Consider the following 22,863-nt stretch of genomic DNA (forward strand, 5'->3'; position numbering starts at 1 on the left):
ATTAAGACCTTTGATAGATTTATATATAGCCGTTCGATTGGACTTCTTTTCAAACTCATTTCCCAGCCGTTTGATTGTCATAATCGTGGGTCCAATGGTAGGATAATGTCTTCTTGGAAATGGGGCTTCATGCGACTGCGTCATTGAGGGAGGAGATATATATAAGCTAATGCTATTGGTTTTCTTGGGGTTTTCTCTCTCTATAAAAAGCCTTCTTTTGCATCTGTTACAACCCTAATTAACATGGCAGCAAGCATGCCACCCATTTAATAATTCCTCTCTTCGTTAGCTACTCTGGGCCAGTTTATTGTATACATCACTCATGGTGGCGAACCCTGGATGCCTCCAGGAACCTTTTCTCCGTTTGTTTTTGTGTAATTGGAGCTGTGTTTTGCCACAATAATTACACGTTCAAAGACGTTTGGTTATTAATTAGTGCTAAACCACATGTTTTACATGGATCGTGTAGGAAACTCATTTTTCTATCTTGGTTTTTAAAAAAATACAATTTATAATTACTTTTTTTTTTCAAATCTCAAACCGCAAAAGATACTGAAATGTCACCTACACGTTATAGTATTGTTTGGAATTGTAATATTAATTGTTTTTTAAAATATTTTTACTTGAAAATATATCAAATTAATGTTTTTTTATTTTTTAAAAAATTATTTTTAATATCAAAATATGAAATAATCCAAAATTATAAGAACAAACACAATCTAAATATTTATGGATTAGATCTGCAGCCTATTGATTAGATCCCTCACTGTTAATGAATTTGCAAATCCAGACCTTTTCTTTAGTACTTTTAGAGCCCGTTTAGCTACGCGGCTGCGGCTATATTTTAATTAAAATGCAGTTTGCAGCCGTTTGGTACAGAAAAATACACAGTTTATTGTGTATGTACCCTACATGTTTTTGCCTCTACGACGCAGGAAAAGAAAAGGCAGCAAAATATTGTTTCTTGCTCACTGTGCATGCTAATTGCACTGTTTACAGAACAGCACAGCATGAATAGTGTACTGTTCACTTAAAAAATAGCGAGCAGTGCAATTCACTTACATTGTTCACGTGGACCTTTTTTTTTAGTGTGTTAATTTTTTTAACAGTTTTTTTTTTAAAAAACTTGTTTAGAGTGAATTAAATTCCCTTGCATTGTGATGTGAACAATATTTTTTTCCCGAAAAACTAGTATAGAGTGAATTAAATTCACTCGCACAATAATATCAATTTTATACATGATACTATTTTATCTACGCTCAAAAAATTATGAAAACTGTAGTTCTTATCGGATGAATTTTGTACGTAATGAAATTATAAATAGTTTAATGGAATAACAAAAAATATTTTATATAAAGTATTTTTTATTTCATGATGTGATGGGAGTAATTAATTCTACAATATTTAAATTTAAAACTATCAATATTAATATATATATTTTAAAATTATTTTATAACCTCAATTTCAAAAGCATTCTTAACCAAATACATTAAACTACTTTTTCTTCAACTTCAATTTCAACCACAGTTTTAACCAAACACCTATTTTTTTAAACTAACCTCAATTAAAAATATTTTTTATAAAACAACTTTTTTTATAGCACAACCATAACAGCTACCGCAATACCAAACACACTCTTAATCAACAAAATTATTCAATAATCACTTGCAATTCATGTACTTTATCCTTTCCCGTAAGAGATATGTGAAATTTCCGAAACTCATATCAAAAGAAAACACTATGTAAATTAAGGAACACAAAACCATCGTTTTGTTTTTCATATAATATGGTATGTTACATGATGGAGAAGAGGGGAGTTTTAAAAGTTATAAAATTTTTAGGGATAAAACAAAATAAAATATTCAATGACTAACATGACAGCCCCTGGATATCATTAACTTGTAAGGTACCTTCCAGTCATGTTAAATATTAGGGGTGAAGTAGAAAAAAAATATCAAAGCATACCAAAATTTTTTATTTAGATTTAATCAAGAAGTATAATCTTCTATCAATTTAATTTTAAATAATGGGATCATTAAAAAATATTAATAAAGAACCTGCAAACAAAAATTAAATGAATAAAAATCAAAATTTAAAAATAAACAAAAATCACAGGGGGTGAATTTAAAAACATATATTAAAACCAAGTAAATTTGGACAAACATCATAAAAATGATCAAATCTTAAAAACCTCATAGCTTATGAAAACTTGGATTCATGTCCTATCAAAAAGTTTATTATAAGCTAATTTTAAAATATGAATTAGAAAAACTTGTCAAAGTAAAAAAATTAACAAAAATGCCTTAAGCGAACCCAAGCCAACAAATCAAACACATGATAAAGAACATGAGACTGGGATGATGCTATAAACAAAAAAGCTTAAAAAATACAAGTAAAAAAATATTTTAAAAATATTAAAAAAAACATAAGTCAACTTGAGCCAATTTTTTAGATCTATTACTCGAGTCATGAGAGCACTGGTGTGACCCCATCAAAAGCAAATCTAAAAAAACAAAGAAGTCATATTCTTAACCAAACAAAGATCGATAGACGAAATTGAGGAAAAAAATCAATAAAAAATAGCAATTAAAGGAATTAGAGCTAAATTCGATATAAAAATCAAATGAAATGAAATATTATTCAGAGATGAAATTGTAAAATACCATTCCACTAAGAAAATGATTAAAAAATAGCAATCAAAAGAAGTTGAACAAAATTTCATGCAAGAATTAAATGAAAATAAATGCCTAGGGGTGGAATTGTAAAAAACAAAACAAATCAATTAAGTAAATGATTCAAAACAAAACAAATAGCAATTCAAAGAATAAGTATCGAATTTGAAAACAAAATTCAAAAATCAACCAGGGATGTAATCAAAAATAAAATTCAATTGGAAACAATCAATGTAAATAAAAAAAAAACTACAAATAAAAAAAGAGAGACTGCATCCAAAGAAAAGATAAGTTGAAGGGCTAATATGATTTTTTGCATGGCCAGCACGCAATCCTATGAAGAAAGAAAGGGAGGGAAGTCATTTTCGACCAAACCTTGTCGAACCACCATATATGCGTCATCCGGGGAGGAAGAGAACACCAAGACGAATCAAATGATGCGGCGGAAGTGTCATTACAACGACTGAAGTCATCGCACGCGCCGTCCAAAGTCGATGAATTAAGTTGTTGAACGTGCTTTGCACGCATCAACAACTTTTTTGTTTTTATTTGTATAAAATCAAAAATACCCCTAAGATCAATCAGCAATAACAAACAAACCATAAAAAAATTACTGTCAAGTCCCCGAATCCAAGGCTAAAAAATTAGAATGGCATGGGTAATATAGTAATTTCATTGTTCTATAAAAAATACCCTTGTACAAAAGGCATTATACTATTTTATTCTATAGTTACATTAGTTATTTTACGGTGCATTTTAAAACATAATTACTAAAATAACAATACTCAATTCACATGAGACATCTATGTCATGGGAAAAAGACCACTATACCTCCGAAAACAAAAGCAAATGAGGAAATAACTAAGGGACAGTAATATCACCATCATTTTTTGCTAATAATAACTATGATACATACGTAAGCATAAATTACTGAAACTTAAATTCAGCTCACGACAGAAGATTAATTGCTCATGAAATACATTTAGCCAAAGGTCAAAAAATAATATATATATATATATATATATATATATATATATATATATATATATATATATATATATATCTAACTAGAGAAGGAAACAATAAGAAAAAAAAGTGTTTTGTTGAAGATAAAAATAAAAATATAAAACAAATTTACTTCTTAAATAATTTTAAAATTAATTTTTATAGTCTCAAAACAGAGATTAGATATACAAAATGCAACAATTAATTAATATTGAGTCCATATAGATTTTCAATTTTACTATAACTACCATACATACTCAGTACTTGGTCTAAATCAGGATTTAAAAAAAAAGAGTTAAACTGGATTAACAACTTGATTTAACTTTTTTTTAAATCTTAAAACATCATTTAATATTAATCCGAATCAACCAATGATACATGCCAGGTTTAATAATTCTACATTGTTTTTTGTGGTGTATTACAACATACTCTAAATGGTGTGGGGGAATCACTGTTCCCCACACACATTTCACTATGGATTACAACAGTAATACACAGTGATTCTTCTTCATTTTTTTTATTTACCTTTCTCTTTTTTTTTCTTTTTTTTTCAATTTTTTTTTTCAAAATTACTTTTGTTTTTTCAACTTTCCTAATTTTTCTTTTTTTCATTTATTTTTTCTTTTGTTTTTTTCAAAATTATTTTTGTTGATTTTACTTTTTAAATATTGACCTGGTTAAAATTTTTGCTTTGTAATTTTTTTCTTGAAAATACTATGGATTGCTGCGATGTTTTTCCACATAGTTTTTCTATTTTATTTCGTTATTTTTCAAAATAAATTTTTTGATTTTTTTTAAATATGAAGCTGATTGAGAATTTAGTTTTGTAATTTTTTTCTTTAAAACATTGTTTATTGCTATAGTGTTTCTCCGCATAGTTTTTTATGGTTTTCTCTGAAATTATCTTTATTTTATTTTATTTTTTAATATTGAGCTGGTTAAAAATTACAGTTACAATATATGAGGAAAGCACTTTAACTTTCCTTGAAAATTATTGTTGGTTGCTACAGTGTTTTTTCCCACATGGTTTTTTTTCTGTTTTCGTTATGTTTTTTCCTAAAATTATCTTTGTCAGTTTTATTTTTTAAATATTAAGCTGGTTAAGAATTGTAATTACAAGTAAATACAAGTTTTTCCTCAAAAAACACTATGGATTGATACAATTTTTCTTCACATAGTTTTTTTCCAGTTTCTTTTGTGTTTTCTTTTTTTGTAATATTTTTTTCCAAAATCATTTTCGTCGATTTTATTTTTTAAAATATTGAGTTGATTAAAATTTAACTTTGTAATAAAGCTTAATCATGTGGGGAAAGTATTATAGTTTTGCTCATAAAACATTGTGGATTGCTACAGTGTCTCTCCGCATAGTTTTTTTTGTTATAATTTTTTTCAAATTATCTTTTTCAGCTTTATTTTTTTAATATTGAGTTGTTTTTTAATTACAATTACAAGTCATTACAAATAAGACTAAATCATGTGGGGAAGTACTGTAGCTTTCATCACAAAACACTGTGAATTGCTACAGTGTTTCCAACATGATTTTTTTCCCTTTTTTTGGTGTTTGTTTTTTTTTCTGAAATTATCTATGTTGATTTTTTTTTTAATATTGGCCGATTAAGAATTTAGCTTTGTTATTTTTTTCTTTAAAACACTGTGAATTGTTGCAGTGTTTTCTCATGTGATTTTTTTATGATTTTTTCCAAAATTATCTTTGTCGATTTTTTTTTAATATTGAGTTGGTTAAGAATTATAATTACAATAAAGCTAAATCATATGAGGAAAGCGTCGTAGTTTTTCTCACAAAACACTATAGATTGCAACAATATTTCTCTAAATAGTTTTTTTGTTTATTTTATTGGAAAAAACGCTATAGTTTTCCTCATAAAACATTGTCAATTACTGCAATATTTTTTCTCATGGGTTTTTTTCCTTCCAAAATTATCTTTGTTGTTTTTTTTTAATATTAAGTTGGTAGAGAATTTAGCTTTGTATTTTTTTTTGCTTTTTATTAACTGAAAAGCTAAATCATGTGGCGAAAGCACTGTATCTTTCCTCACAAAACACTGTAGATTGCTACAAATTATTTTGTTCAGTCTCTAAGTTTTTGATCACCAACACAACTTTTTTTCCGTCATGAAATATTTACTCTATCATACCTTTAATTTCTATTACGTATCTAGCGCTGGTTTAGAATTATAATACTATCAAGTGCATTTGTTTTATAAGCCCGCGGCAACGTGCAGGCAAGTCATCTCGTTGATTATACACGGCGTAGAGGGCGGGGACCGACCATACCCTAATGCCCTACTCATAACCTTATAGTTTCCTTTTTCATTTTCAAATCTCAAGCAGTGACAATTTATAGTAATTTAATATTTACCTGCGATTTGGAAAACCCTTTCTCCAATATATAAAGAACGTCTCAGTTAAATTCAAAAAAAAAAAAAACTTCGATTAGAAGGGTCACAAGGAGATTGAATGATCAGTGCTTAGCCTTAAGGTTCATAGGACATTGTAGTAAGGTAAAGTCTTTGCATCCATGTTTTAAGTTATATGTGTGTGTGTGTATATATATATATATATATATATATATATATATATATATATATATATTATTTAACTGATAAAAACTTGATTGAATTAGATCAATAAAAAATTATTTTAAAAAATTAAAATGAAATCTTTTTAATAAAAATAATTGATCCTCCACCGATTAATTCAATAATTCATACTAATTTGCATATTTGTCTCTGAGCCCATAAATTAATATGTACATGAGTTTATTCTATAATTTTTATATTTTTTAAAATTAATTCATTTTAGCAATTGTTTTTGTAACCGTGCGTGTTCGGATCAGCTTATTCGCACCTCAACTAATCTCCTGAGGTCTTGAAGTTAACGACCATGTAAGCTTGCAATAACCTTAAGATTTATAGAATTCAAACCAATAATTTTTAGAAAATAAAGTTAGAATCTTACTAGTTAAACTGATTTATTTTAGCAATTTTATCTCTGCTGTTGAAGGTGGGAAATTTACACATTGAAAGGATCAGGTGCTCAAAACACTGTGCCAAATCGATAAATAAATTAAGCACAAACAGACTGGAAAGAATATGAATTTATGGGGAGTGGTGACCATGCTTCTAAAGCCCCTGATGACCCCTCCACGCATCAAACCTTTCTTCCCTCATTTAAATACTTGAAAGCTTGCAACTTTAGGATATGGAGGACGGATCTAAACTAATTCGGAGATGACAGAATCTAAACTTGATCACAGCTTGGAAAATTGGCTACAATTATACATAATTAATTGAGTTAAACATATATATGTATACACACACACATAGTGTCATGGTCAAGAAATGACATCTTCGGATCTTCCAACCAATTTTATGCGATCATACTAAATTAATTTCTTGAATTTATGAGAATTTTACTTTTTATTGGATAATTTAAGGTTTGTAGTTATGGTAGGAAAAAAAAATATATCCTAGGTTATTAGATAGATCCTTAGATTTATTAAAATTTTCACGTTAAAGCTATGATGAAAATAATAGCATTATAATTTGAACATGGAATTTTTTTTTCAAAGAAAATGGAAATTCGAATGCTCGTAAATGTTTAAATTTCCGAACTATTTTCAGAAGATTTTTTTTAAAAAAAAAATCATGCTATGATGTTGGGGAAAATTCAATGATATAAAAAGTAGTTTACACATTGCTGGTTCTGTAGCAGACAAGACTTGTCATTGCTTCTGTGCTATCCCCACACTCCATGTCATTGGGAACCTTTGACTACAAATCTTGATTGGATGGGGATTGCAATCCCATTTGATCACAGGTTTCCATTTTTAAATTCTAATAATAACTAGTTTACGCCAAAAAAAAAAAAAACTATTTAGTATCGGTAATAATTCTAACCCACCCAACATGTTAATATTGAATCTCTTCTACCTAATGGTTAAAATTAAAACATAAAAGTTGTTTTTTGATATAATTTAATATTTAATCAATTTAACAGATCTAAAAATAATCTAAATAACTAATAAAAAGTATGGTTTGTTTTTTTAAAGATAATTTATTTTTTAATATTAAAATATCAATATATTGGATGGATTCGAGTTTTGTGATTTAACTCATCAAACTCACGATCCAGATAATGAACTCTATTGAATTCAAAAACTTTATTTTTTAAAATTAATTTTTACTTAATTATATGATAATAAAAATTTATAAAATTAAACATAAATCAAATGTCAGGACACAAATTAAAATAATTTATGAAGAAAAGGTTTAAATTAAATAAATATTAAAAAATAAAATTAAAAAAAAATTATGAATATAAAAGAAAAAAATAAAGGGAGGCAATGCAAAAATAAATAAATAAATCCATCTCCTCTTCTATCAACAATGGAAGGGATCATGAGTTGACTTCGTAATTGTTTTTAGATGGATTAGGTAATGTTTTATCCCATATATTCATAACAATGATATGCTTTTACATCTTTCTACATCCTTATTTTTTACACGTTAGCATCAATGATGAGCATGGTTGGTTTGGATTGAAAATTTTCCACCAAACCAATATTTTTAAATCAAATCAAATCAAATAATCAGTTAAAGTCAAATGATTTGATTTGGTTTTTTATTAAAAAATAGAATTAGTATATGAGTCTTTAAGTTTGATTTTTCTTTTACAAGCTTTAATGTAATGGATTTTTTCTTGTTATTTTTTTCAGTTTTTTTATTAAAAAAATCAATTTGGTTTGCTTTGGTTTTCAAATCTAAAATTAGAACCGAACTAAATTTTTTTTAAAAATATTCTACTTGGTTTTTGTTTTATATCTCATGTCAATTATTTCAGTTTTTTTTTCCTGTTGCTAATTCATTATTTGTTTATTTTGCTTACCCCTAGCTACTACTATTATATATTATTATTTTGAATTTGAGTATTGTATAATATTTTATAAGCCATTTATCGTATTCTATTAAATATAACAAGATTTGTAGTAATGAAAAATAAAAAGATAAATGAATTATACCAAGACTTACTAATTGAAATAAAGCTAGCATATTTCACTCATTCGAGTCTATAACCCAACTCAGATTATATTTTTATTGGTCGGTGATGCTCATAATTTATAACTTATTACTAAAAATGTGTATAAAATCAAAGTTTATATTTTTATTTACGATCATACTTAGTCATATCTTCACTCATATCTATAAACCTCATTAAAAACTATGGAGTATATCTCTTAATTTATCAAGAAATATCATATCTCGTTATTAATTACATCCATGCCGACTGTAATTATTTATACTTGGATATTAGTATCAAGTTTAAGACCGTCAAAAACGCATTTTTATCGCCAAACAATGGGTAAACAGGGCTTCATCACCATTAATCCAATTATTGCCAAAGACGCAGCCCACTCATTAAAGGAGGAGAAACAATCTCTTAACAAAAGTGTCAAGCGGTTCTTGGTATCTAGCACTTTCTTTAACTAAAGATACATACATCATCAAACATTTAACTTTTCAGCAATGTTTGACTAACAAGGTAATGGAAAATGAAATCATCTAAGAAAATTATTTTAAAATTGAAAAGAAATAAAGGGAGAGGGCAGGAGAGATGAAAGGGAATTGGAATTTGAGTTTCAACAACTGCCAAAAAACAAAATCACTCCGTTAAGTGTATAGTATTGTGATAGTTTTTGCCATTATAGTTTAAAAAAATAATTTATAAAAAAAAGTATAAATTATAATGTCTTAAGAACCAAATTATAATAAAAGGGTGATGTATACTAATTAACTAAAATAATTTTAAATTTATAACGACAGCAAAACACAAACCCCAACACACAAATATACTTTAATCCAATATACTTTTAACCTAAGCAGTAGGCCAGTTGATGCAAGTTGATGTAGCATGTGGGAATTGGGGCCATCAGTCCCAAAAGTTAGAGCTACCACATGAACATTATTATAAGAAAACTAGTGGACAAGACAAGACACAACTTGATGTCTGAAATCTGAATGGAAACAAGTGGTTGGGAACATAAAAAAAAGAAAAGAAAATGTCAAAAGGAAGTCACTGTAATAAGAGAGGAAGTTCGAGGACGCACAATACAGGCAAGTGTACGGGACATAGTGGTATGCAATCTAGAGCCTATATTATTGTTAGCAAACCTGGGGAGAAAATTCAAGGCTTTGGGGTCCAATATAATAATAACACTCTTGTTGGAAGTAGTCAAATGTGGCTACTTTATAAGAAATGTATGAATTGATCCAATAACATCATATTTAATGGAAATCGACTAGGGAGTTGTCAGATTTTGTTTCCTTCTCAGGACATTAATTATTATTGTAGTTCTCGTAAATTCACTATCCTGTTAGTAGCATCGTAGTTCAATGTTGGTTTCAGAGAATAATCCAAGAAATTTTTTATATTATTAAGTTATTGGATTAACTATTTTATAAAAATATTTTTTATTTTATTTTAAAAAAATTGATACTGGCTTGACTAGTTTGATAAGTTAATTGAAATCTAACGGATTAATCGGATCACTAAAACCTTACTAGATTAATCAAGTTTTATCAAGTTAGTATTTATCCAATTTAATTAAAAAATAAATTAAAGTTAATATTTTAATTTATAAATTTTCTAGAGAAGAGTTTAACAATCACTGAATACCAGAAAATATTAATCAATAGCGTCAGAATTATCAAAACTAGGGTTGCCGTACTTCCTTCTCCATGTTTCCTCTATGATCAACAAATACATGTGTCGAATTTAATACTTCGAATATGAATGATGCATTAGAGGAAGAGATTTAGTTGAAAAAAGAATAAGAAAGAAAGACCCAGAGAGTATTTGTTTTTATATGATGAAATATTTTTTAAATTGTTTTTCATCTAAAAACAATATAAAATTAATGGTTTTTTAGATAATTTTCATGTTTTGATATAAAAAAAATAAAAAAATACATTTTAAAATATTTTTAACTAAAGAATATAAGTGGGTCCTTTCTGACCTCTACTAATATATTCAGATGTCAACTTTCAAGCACGTATACAGACAAGCTAGCCCATGCACTTACTGAAAAAATCCAGGGTTTGGTCACCTCCCTTTGGAATTGAAGGCTCGCCCAAACCAAGAGGTTGGGTCTAACCATCAAGCCTAATCTTAATGCTTGCCCATGTACAGATTTGATTGGCTAAGGATTTCTTTCAAATTGCCAGGCACAAAATCAATCCTCTCGGTTAAAATAACTACGTAATTTTGCATAAATCCCACTTAAAACTCTTAAAAAAACAAAAAAATAATCGAACAGCAAAAGCTGCCACAGGCTTAACCCTAAACAATCTTCATAGACAAGTACTACTAATATTCGCATGGATGAGCAGAAACAACAAACTCATGAGTTCGATACGACCACCGCCAGCCAAAGCCATTCTCTGTCTCAGCCTACAATTTCCTTTGGAGAATACTCCTGTTACAGCCTCCTCGAAAATTTTAGGATTCTGGCTGTTTTGGTTTGAGCCTGGTTGCGAACTCTGGCGTCCCCAAAAGTTCCTGTTTGCAAGTAAATTTTCATAAACGACGTCGCAATGATGCATCGACTAGATGATCCAATGGTGAATTGAAGATGACATTGTGCATCACAATCCCAATGTCATTACACATTATCTATAAAGGCATATCTATTTTAACAAACTACCTCAATCTATTCTACTGTAGATTCCCAAACAGCCATAGATACCATCTAAAACCAAACTAGACTATCAAACACTAATGTAAGCCAATGACACAGGAATCATGTCTAGGATGGCAATAGATACCAAAACCATGGCTTACTACCGTGTGGAAGCAGCTCTAGGACATCAAAGAGAGCGAGGCATCAAGGTCCATGTGTTGGGGACAGGAAACAACTTTGCTTGCAACAAGCAGCAGTTGAAGAGAGAGGTCATAAACTTCAAGTTCTTCGCCGCTTTTTTCCACTCTTCGCCGCCTCACTCCCCTGTCCTTTGGATGAACTTCCCATCTTCACCTTTGCAGTTTGCTGCACTTTGTCTGAATCTGTTGAGGTCTCTTCATCATCAATTTCTTTCACCTTTGCTGAGCCTGATTTCAACTTACCAGCGCCGTTGACATTAGATTTGCCACCACTTTTTGAGGCTTTACCTTTGGTATTAGAGGAGGAAACCTTTGGGGGATCATGCCTGGACTTGCCAGTCTTCGGGGTTTCTTGCTTGGACTTGAAGGGTTTGGGCGTGCTTGTCTCATCTTCTTTGGACTTGCTAGCCTTGGATGTCACCAAGTCATCATTTTTGTATTTGCTGGCAGTTTCGGAAGCAACATCAGATTTACTTCCACTTTTAGTGGTATGATCCTTGTTTTTGCCATGATCATCCGATTTCTTAACTTTAGAGTCGTCCACGGATTTCCCACCAGTTTTACTGACTTCCTTTGACTTTCCTCCAGATTTTGCTGCAGCACTTTTGGATTTGCTGGAGGAAGCTCCACTACCCCTATAAATTTTAATAATATTTTATCAAAAATCCAGCAAATGAAACTAGCATACATTTAGAAGGATTATATTGAACCTTTTTGAGGAATCATCCCCCTTTCCTTGCTTAGTTGACTTGTCAGAATTTGTTTTCATTCTCTTCTTCAGGGGCCTGCTTCGTATCATAAAAAATGAGAGCATATCAGTGCATATCCATTTGAGATCACACAAGCCACTGATCTGAGGACGGACTGCATTACTTCATATCATTTAGGGTTTACTTGGGCAGTAAGGGGAAAACAATCAAAAGTTTAAAAGGTAATGCAATTGTCAATTGAGAGGCCAATATACAACAAGAAAGAACACATACGTTTCAGAAGAGGTCTCAGGACTTGAGTGATCTGCTGCTTCTTCCTGTCAATTAAATGTATCAGCACAACGTCTAGAAAATCTAGGAGACAACTCAGGTAGTGACTCACCTTGTCTGACTCAGAGTCATCACCAATCAACTCAAATTTTTGCCTTTTGAGAATTAAAATTTCTTCATCGCCATCAGTATACAAGACCTGCATAAATAAAATGGCATTTAATTCACATACAGACAGATCATTTTATTCTTTCAATTAGTCAAAATGCACAGAGACCTCTAGGTATATACATACAGATCCAGAAGGTTATGAAACAAAAACAATCCTTCCAGAAAAAAGACGAGACCCAAATAAAAGCAGGAAACCAAATTCAAAGCACATGTTAACGTATATAAACAAACTCCAGATCAAGCACCCTGAGTTAAGGTCACACCTTATGCTTCTTCTTAATCGAGTCGAAAGATACAATTTTACCTTCATAAAATCTGCAAAATCACACAAGGAACATAAGAAAATAATACACAGAACTTGAATTTATAAACATATGACAGGTGTATGTGGATATGGAAAATGAGTAAAGGAAAATTAGATCTGAAAATGGCAAATAAAATTTTTTTTTGTGACAAGGAGAGGCCTATTGTGTGTGTGTTTGGGGTGGGAAAGGGAAGGGGGTGGAAGGAGCCCAAGGAATAGTCCTGAATGGAGAGAATAGCTTGGCGGAACAAATACCCTTGATTAGTATGAACTTCAGCAGCATTATGATAAATGCTATAATACGAAGAAAAACAGCCTGGTTGGAAAGAATGATGAAAGCATTATTTAAAATGATGGGTCTTAAGTATCACACATCTAGGTATACATAAATTGCAGTTCAATAGTAGTATGAATATCAGCTTCAGCAACAGCTTATGAAAAGGTTACTAGAAAAACAAGAAGAGGTGAATGTGAACTCACTGGCGATCTTTTGGCCACCATACTTTAACCTTTGAACCAACCACATTTTCATCAAATTCTTTAATATCAGGTGCCTGCCACCACAATCACCACAATCACTTCTAAGAAATAATCTTAAAGCACAAGTCTCCAAGCCAAAGCAATATACACAAAGGTGATTTAGATACAGAAATAACAGAACCCAAAAGAGAAACACATGTTACACAGCTGTTGCGTGTTCTTATCCAAACCATATCAGCTGTCAATCATACATGGTAACACTAGAAAGCAGAAAATTAAGGAATAATATAGGGGACATGCTGTATTTTAAAAATAGCATCACATCAGCAGTCTATATATGGTTGAGTAAGTAAACCTCTCCTGCCTGATAAGTTACCTATTAAAATAACAGATAAGCATCAATTGTTATGGATATGTGTGCCTATAGGTAAAAAGAACACAGATAAGCATCAATTGTTATGGATATGTGTGCCTATAGGTAAAAAGAACACGTACTTTTTCATCACCAGCAGCACGCTTCCTCTTGGTGCTAGTCACAGGGGTCTCCTCTAAGTGATGTTCCTCTTTTGCTGATTTTGCAGCTGACTTGGTTGAATGGGTCTTTTCCTATGTAAATCATGATAAAAGCAACAAACAATTTATCGATTTGTGGATTTAGCAAACAAACAGCAAAATCACAAGTGTATGAAAATTAAAGTAGGTACTTTGTCATCATCTTTCATCAAACTTTTGGTTACATGCTTTTCAGAAACTGCTTTTCCATGACTCTGACGTTTCTTATCCTCGAATTGCTTTGAAGTTGATCCATCATTGTTGTTGCTGCTTCCATCCACTTTTTTAGACGACTGCTTCAGCGATTTTGCCTCCGATTCATCAGTGGTGTTGCTTTCTTTCTTGGATGCGTCCAACTTTTTAGATGACTGTTTCGGCAGTTTAGCCTCTGGTTCACCACTGGTGTCACTTTCCTTCTTGGATGCATCCACCTTTTTAGATGACTGCTTCCTTGCTTTTGCCTCTGGTTCATTAGTGGTGTCGCTTTCCTTCAATGTGCCCGCCTTTTTAGATGACTGCTTCTGCAATTTTGCCTCCAATTCATCAGTGGTGTTGCTTTCTTTCTTGGATGCGTCCACCTTTTTAGATGACTGCTTCGGCAGTTTAGCCTCTGGTTCACCACTGATGTCACTTTCCTTCCTGGATGCATCCACCTTTTTAGATGACTGCTTCCTTGCTCTTGCCTCTGGTTCATTAGTGGTGTCGCTTTCCTTCAATGTGTCCACCTTTTTAGATGACTGCTTCAGTGGTTTTGCTTCTGGCTCACCAGTGGTGTCACTTTCCTTCTTGGATGCATCTGTCCTCATTGGTGTCTTATCCTCACTGGAAGTCCCAGCAGGTGCCTCTTTTCCAGAGCATTTATGCAGTTTTGCTTCTGAACCACTTGTTCCATCAGATAACTTGTTTGGTACATCATCAGAAGATGGTGCAGAATGTTTGTTCAAGCTCTCTTTTTTCTTTGCTCGTCCACCCTTTTTGGAAAAACTTTCATCAGGAAGGTTTTCACTAACAGATGGGGAAGCAACAGGTACAGAATCACCCTCTAATGCCTTAGGTGAGGGAGGCTGATTGCCAGTTTCTTTTACATTCTCAGAAGATATTGCTTCCTCAACAGGTTGATCTTTATGAGCAGAACCAGGAACATCCTCGCTGTGAATTTTATTGCCAGGGGGTTCCTCAGCTTTCTTCTCAAAGTCAACACGAGAACTCTCTGAAGGCTCGGCCAATTTTGTTGGAGACTTCTCACTCTTCTTGCTTGTCTGTTCTGCCTCACTTTCTGTATTTACTACTACCCTTTCAGCATTTGAAAAATCAGGTTCAGCATTACTTGGCAAATCAATGCTTTTCAACTGATCAGTTTTGTTATCATCCTCCTGCTTCTTCATGGAATCTGAATCTGCTAAGGAGTCATCTTCCTCCATCTGTGCGACACCATTGCTCACAGCTGACTTTGGACATTTGTCATTTGCAGGTTCAGCTTGTTCAGGAGTTGCCACTTCTGTTGTTTCCTCTTCATTGACCTGGAAAAATATGAAAAAAAGAGATAAATATAAAATGAAAAGGCAAAATCTAGAAGGGAAAGTGTCATGCCTGAGAAGCAGCAGCATCGGATGATGGCCCAACTGGCTTGCTCTCTTCAACCTGCAGCAAGTTATGGGCATTTTATGAGAAATGGAATTCAGGCCACATGAAGAAAAGTTGAGCAAGTAAACAACTGCCAGAATCAACCAAAGACCATTGAGTCAGGAATTTCAATGAAATGCAATACAATATAAACTGCTGACATAACAATCAGAACAAAAATACAGAAAACTTCCAAATCAAATGTTTGTTGAAGCAACGTGCACAAAGTTACATTATGAACCAATTGCTTGAGGGGTACAATTCTGTACTGGCAGAGAACCAGTCCATTCTACTAGAGGTCATGATTTTTCAGCAATTGCTATCTTAAATACAAGGCAATACACCAAACAAAAACTTCAAACCGAGCACTTATGATACGACTTCTCATGGCACCAACAGTTAGGGCTCGACTCCAGGTACAACAAAGACTGGGACATCCAATCACAAAAAGAAAGGTTCCTATTATGTGCCAATTCAATCAAGGCATTTTCAGCAATAGAACCAAAAGGGAAAATGGTTGAGAATCTTCATTAATTAAATCATGTACAGAAAAATGACAGTGTTGCCACTTGACATATCAAATACAGTTTAATGATGGCGACACAAAATAAATCATTAAATGAGTTGTTAAATCAGTACCATAACAACCATGTTAGCTTTAGTAGGATGACAAGCTTACCTTATTTTCATCACCAGCATGGACATCATTCTGCTCAACAGAACCAGATATTTCTTGGCATATTGAACCAACAATGTCACTGTAGTCATCTAAAGATACGCCCAAAGACTTCACAGTCTGTATAAGGTAAGGTTTAACCTTCACAGCACAGCTTTCAAGTACTTCCTCACCCAACCTCCGAGCAACAGGTAGAACTTCCTGCAAAATAGTAAAAGCAGCTAATTCATTCACAGTAATTAGAATACTTATGGCCATAGAAATGATAGAAATAGTTCACCTCATCCCCCTTTTTCACACTAGCTAGTAGAAGTGACAGTAATTCCACAGAAATATCTTCACTTTCTTCTAAGACAAGGGACATGATGGTCTCCATTGATGAAAAGACATCTTCTGGGTGATGATCCCTGAAAAACAAAATAAATGAAAAAAAAAAAAACCTAAAAATTATAACACCCACTATTCAACATATTGTCATTTCCCTGAATTATGTAACCTTACAAAGCACACCAGAAATGCTCTTTTGGAATTACATGTAAAAGAAAGCATCAAGCTCAATTAAGTAGCAGTGTAGGTTTTCTTGTGCAGATAATATTGCCATTGCACAGGTTTGAGCCCATTACACATTCCATAAAGCAGCCAAGAACCATACTGGGTTGAAATTCATCACAAAATCTAACATTAACATTACCATATCATACATTTTGGAGATTGAATACTCAAAGAATTAACTCAAGATCATCGACGCTCCCTGTATTTCAACAGCAAGAACAAAAGTCATCCTGATATTGATGCCAAATGCCTGCCCATTTCAATGCCATCTCTAAATATGCTAAGTCACCCAAAGCTCATGGCCAAGCCCACAACGATCATGCATGTGAGACACAAGACAATCAACAAAAAGGGAAAAATATAATTGCACATTACTATCCTTGCGAACAATATAATCTTCAGTGTAATTTTCAGAGCCCGTAGCAAAAGGAAGCAACCAAACCTCAACAAAGATGAAAGGAAGCCACCAAAAAACAACAGAGGGTAACCTTTCCAATGAAGACATTCCTCCATACCTTATAGCCTTAAAGAAGTGCTGGAACATCTCAATTATCAGTGCATCACATTCAAGATCCAGCATCACCACACATGACCTAACCTTCGCAACAGTTTCAAGAATTGAGGCCCTCTTGACATATGACTGGCTAGATTTGTCATCTAGGTTTTCAAACGATGATACAATCAGCTGAAATACCTCCTACATGCCAACGAAATTGAAGAAGAGAAAAAAACAGAAACCATGTGGTCAAGATAAGGTAACAATATTACTCAAGCTCTAAAGATAATAAAAATTAAAGATGTCAAAACTGCAGACCTTCATTCGATCATCATCATAAGGTGCATCTGGCGCGGTTATTCTTGTTATCTCACTAATGCATGAGGCAACAGCAACTTTCACGTCAATGTTAGAATGCCTGAACAATTGATCGGTGACAAGAGCATTCTGTGAAGGAGAAAGTGCATTTTGCATTGATTTTAAAGGCGACTGCTCCACCTTTGACAAACAATTCTCAACTTGCTACAGTTACCCACAAGGAAAGAAGAATGATATCAGCAAACGAATAGCTTCAGTTGTTTAAATCTCATCATAAAATTAAATGTAGGAAATTTAGATTTTGATCATCAGCGTATCAAAGCATAATCAAGAGGCTCATTACACCTCTATTTTCATTAAAAGTAATTCATCATATTATAGAAAGGTCAAATAATCTCAAACTGATTCTTCCTATTCCACTCCACAAACAAAATGGCATTTTGACACCATGCAGTGGGTTGCTAAGAGTGTAATAGACAACAAGACATGAAGACACATATGTATCAATGATAGATATGGGTGGTTATCTACCTGCTTCATACCAGAGGTGATAAGAGAAAAGAAAACTTTTATACAAACACAGCAAGACGAAAGAAAACATTCTGCATATGGACATAAAACTTTTGTGAACCACTGTTTGAAAGGTGGGAATGCTTGAAGAATGCACTAGAGGCTCAACATCCATGCCTGAATTTTATATCATGAGATTCATATCGGTGGGGTGGCCACAGATAAAGTGTACTTAATGTAACAACAACGATATTGGAAAGAAATAATTTTCCCGAAGAAAAACTTGTCAAGGATACTGCCCATTTAAAAACCTTGGGCAGAAAGTAATTCACTGAAACTTTATCAAAGCTTCACAAAGTACATCAGAAGAGTTAAAAGAGAGTTGCCAAATTAATTAACTACGAGAGAGATGAAAAGGAAAGATATAACATCCCTCCTCTTGTTCTGTACAGAAAAAGGCAAGCATTAACAAAACGAATTTATGTTAATTGACTTTTATGCTTATTTGGAAGGATGACGCTATTCACAGCTTCACAAACCCTAATTAACTTCATATGACTATCACAGTTTCACACATCATTATCACAGAGCTAAAAATGCTGTGCAAACAGCAAATCAGACATGTGGATGCCCTCACCTGAATTGGAAAACCAGAAAATCCAACAGCTATAATCTCCATTTTTGGAAGGAGAAAAATTAATAGAAACCCTAATTGATCCCACCAATTATTCTCTATAAAAACTTTCCACCGAATCAACTGGGCGATATGGTATTCGATCTTTTAGGTGTTCTTCTCTTTCTCAATCTCTGGCTTCAATTAATTTGATTATCGATAAATGAATCATAGATATATTCCCGTTCAGCGGTTATATAATAAAATTTTCTCACCGCACAACCATCCTACCATTAACTATTTATAGTTGTACACACTTTCTATATAGCACAATCACAAAAACAGAAGGTATAAATTAATTAGACCTTTCCGACAAATCTTCTAACCTTAATACTGATGCCATTGCTATAAATGCAAAATTCAAAATAATCCCAAGCTAGAAACTCAGAATCTAGCACTTACACATACCCAAAAACAGACAAACTACCATATAACCTAATTACACAATCCCCAATGGCCTCAAACTCAAACACCAATATTGACCTTTTTCAAAAAAACCCACACGCGCACACACACAATTCAAAATTGTGAGCGAACGCACCCGCGAAACACATACTATGCCATACATAAAACCTATAAAATCAAACCTTTCTTCCACTTTCAAACTTCAAAACCCACCTTCACAACCTTGTCTCGGATCACTCACTACAAAAATTCCCACGCCATCAAAAAATCACTAAACTCTTCACTCAATTCCACTCCCTAGCTTCCACAAACTCCCATTAACACACACAAATACACCAAGTATCCACACATGCATTTACAAAAAAAAAAAAACACAAAAAACACATTCTTAAAGAAACAGAATCTTTAAGCATCAATAGCACATTACAACAAAATCAAAACCTAAGTCATGCATTCACAAACAAAATCAAAACCCAAGCCATGCATTAATTTACATTATCCAACAGTCAAAATAAAAAATTTAGGGCTTACGTCAAGAAGAGAGAGCAACTCATCAACAGAAGAAGGAGGGTTAAGAAGCTTGTTTCCAGCTTCCAGTAACTGTTGTTCAAGCTCTTTATCACTACTATTCGACGCCATTATTACTAATCTCTTTCTCTAATAAATAAACACTTAAATTGAATTAAATTTAAAAAATAAATACAAACAGATCTTTCGAAATCTACAGCTCTAATTACTTCAATCTCGCACCATTGAAACCCTGGAAAGAGATGAGGATTCAGAAATCAGATTTGGGTTCTCTTGTTTTTGAAACAGTGTGTGATTTCGGGGAGAAATTAGGGTTTTTTAGAGAGAGAGGGGGGGAGTTTCGATTTTTTTAGAGAGAGGGAGAGAGGGATTTTTAATTTATTTTGGGGTCAGAGATAATTTATTTAAAAGGAGAAGCATCGGATTTTTTGTGTGCTCGGAATTTTAATTTATCTTTTCCTTTCAAATCCGTCCTCCTCTGTGGGGACCACCACGTATATGGCTTTTATTTATTTTTTTCTACTTTTTCTTCATGCAAAAAAGAAAAAACTTTTTGGTAATTTCCTTTCTTTTTTCTAGGAGATTGAAATAAGAAAATCATATAAGATTTCATGTGTGGTGTTTCAATTTTTTTATTTTAAAATTTATTCTTACAAGATAGTTTATAATTCTATAATGCTAATCTAAATTTATCTCATATGTGTTTGAAATTCAATGATAAAAAATTCTGAAAGATTACTTTAAAGTATTTTTTATAAGTAAATTGTGTAATTTATTGAAAAAAATAAGATGTATCGATAAAAATAAATAAGGATTGTTGATAAATAAAATATATAAAAATTCATGTAATATTCAATTCATGTATCTTAATAACAACTAAACCAAACAACTTTAATTTTATGTGCAAAATTAATAAATGACGCGATCAGCTCACGCGTGATAACAACCGCTTTATGCTTGAAAGATTTATCACTTTATATTTTATTTTATTTTATTTTTTTATAAAAAACAAATCACACATAGAAAATAAAAGTAGGACGAGTATTAAAAATAAATTGTGTTATTAATTGTAATCTTAAAAAATAGGAAAAAATGGTAACCTTGAAAAAGGAAAAAATTATATCATTAACAAAATTAATAGTCAGAAATAGATATATCATGCACACTAGTTGGATTATGGTAATAGGAATATAAAACATTTAAAGTAGTAATTTAAAAAATTATCCTTTAATGGAATCCAAGAAATGCAAAGAATATTGTCAGTTATATACACAACACAATTGAACCCAAAATTTCATGTTTAATTACGTATGATCTGTAAAATAGATTATTTAACTTTTCTGGCAGCTTTTATTTACATCTATGCCCTTGCAGCAGAGACCTTTTCGACAGCCTTTGTAGCATGACATGCAAATAATAGAAACCTTTTCGGGCTTGCAAGTCAATTGCCCATGATGTTTCCATTTCTGGCCATAATGATAACGAATTTCTTCAAAATTTTGTGGCATGTATACGTAATACGCATGAAATTCTCTTTATTTTTGTATTTTTTAAAAAATTATTTTTATTTTATTTACTTCAAATTAATATTTTTTTTTGATATCTTTAAATTATTTTGATATATTATTTAAAAAATAAAAAAAATATTATTTTAATATATTTCCAAGTAAAAAATACTTTAAAAAGTAACTGTTGTTATACTTTCAAATAAGTAAATTACTAATCTTATTTCTTATGCAAGCTTAATTAATTTGGCCAATGTTGTTATAGCGATACGATTTATGAATTTAATGAGTTAATATGAATTAATCTAAAATTTATATTGTTTTAAGATTTTTTAAGAAAAAAATAAAATAAAAACATGGAGGGGCAGTTAATTCTCCAAAATCAACTTGCTAACTTATTTTACAGTTAATTACTTGGGAAACAATTATCTGTCTATAATTGGACAAAAGTTGGCTCAAGTAACGACAATTTATTTATGACATGTTTTGAAAAATAGTTATAATTGTTTGTTAGTATTTTTCGTGCTGAAATATATTAAAATAATATTTTTTATTTTTAAAAAATTATTTTTTAAATTAATGTATCAAAACCATTCAAAATATATAAAAAAATTTAAATTTTAACAAAAAAAAATATTTTTTTAAAAAACACAAATACAATCGCAATTCCAAATGATCAGTAAAATTCAGTTTTAATTTTTGAAATTCCCTCGAATTTGTCCTCAGTCTATTAACCAACCAATTCTTAGTTTGGTGCTCAAGCTGTTTTTTTCTCACTGGGTTTTTAAAGAATGCATTGGAATTTAATGGAGCCTATTTTTTTTGAATTTTTTTTACAGAAAACGCCAAGTTCTCTTTTAAAAATTTAATTTCATTGCATTAACAAATATAATTTTTCTTGTAATTTAATATACATGCAAGAGCGAGCAAACACAGCCGACAGTCTCTCGAAACAGGAGGACAGGAAGTTTGGTGAGGACTGTACCAATTCTTCACAGATGCAATCCATTGAAGCTTCTCTCGTACTCTCGTGCGAGTTCACTTGAAAAATCTGTAATATAGAATCTTGTTCAAATTAAATTTTAAATTGTATTGAAAAAAATATTATCTTGACAAAATCTATGAATTTTTCTAGTTATTTTTAGTTGTTCGATTAACCAATTTAAATTCAGACAAATCAACATAAAAAACAGCACTTAGATGAATCATCATGCTCGTAAATCGTAAACGGTGGTTTCTGCCATGGATTTGATAATTTGCTCCCATTGCAAACTCTTTCTTGTGGTTCAAGTTACCGCGAGTAGATAATCAAGCTTCGATTCAGGCATGTCTTCATAAATTCCTCCTCGGTGTATTTTGGGCAGTGGAGTGGCATGTGAAAACTAGAACGAGTGGGCAAATGATCAATCCTCAAATATTGAAAATGGAAGGAAAATTCACCGGGCATGGAAAATGATCGAGCCGCCGTGCTGGAGCGAACTGATTTGCACTGTTCCTGTCTCGATAGCATCACG

At 31.7% G+C, this 22,863-nt stretch overlaps 1 protein-coding gene across 2 annotated transcripts; it reads right to left on the reverse strand.

Moving 5' to 3' along the window:
* Positions 1-11,298: 11,298 nt before the first annotated feature.
* LOC133689698 (sister chromatid cohesion protein PDS5 homolog C-like) lies at positions 11,299-20,233 on the reverse strand. 2 transcript variants are annotated; one of them, XM_062109689.1, is made up of 14 exons: positions 19,848-20,233; positions 17,729-17,932; positions 17,430-17,611; positions 16,643-16,769; positions 16,366-16,563; positions 15,654-15,704; positions 14,216-15,583; positions 14,007-14,117; positions 13,512-13,585; positions 12,991-13,042; positions 12,669-12,755; positions 12,560-12,603; positions 12,287-12,364; positions 11,299-12,211 (listed from the first exon to the last, which is right to left on the reverse strand). In XM_062109689.1, exons 1-14 carry the CDS (start codon positions 19,953-19,955, stop codon positions 11,656-11,658), a joined length of 3,240 nt encoding a protein of 1,079 aa, XP_061965673.1. In that variant the 5' UTR covers positions 19,956-20,233; the 3' UTR covers positions 11,299-11,655. The 2 variants fall into 2 exon arrangements, with proteins under 2 accessions (XP_061965673.1, XP_061965674.1); XM_062109690.1 differs by having other exon boundaries at positions 12,287-12,361; positions 19,848-20,232.
* Positions 20,234-22,863: the final 2,630 nt, after the last annotated feature.

The sequence above is a fragment of the Populus nigra genome, chromosome 3 (assembly GCF_951802175.1).
Source record: "Populus nigra chromosome 3, ddPopNigr1.1, whole genome shotgun sequence".
NCBI lineage: Eukaryota > Viridiplantae > Streptophyta > Magnoliopsida > Malpighiales > Salicaceae > Populus > Populus nigra.

Bases quoted from the DNA above. Each gene is read 5' to 3' on its own strand.
- LOC133689698 (XM_062109689.1), bottom strand. From the start codon at position 19,955: ATGGCGTCGAATAGTAGTGATAAAGAGCTTGAACAACAGTTACTGGAA. The intron at 16,564-16,642 runs GTGAACTATTTC...ACTATTTTGCAG, and splicing joins GTGTGAAAAAGGGGGATGAG to GAAGTTCTACCTGTTGCTCG. The intron at 13,043-13,511 runs GTGAGTTCACAT...GTGATTTTGCAG, and splicing joins TGGTGGCCAAAAGATCGCCA to ATTTTATGAAGGTAAAATTG.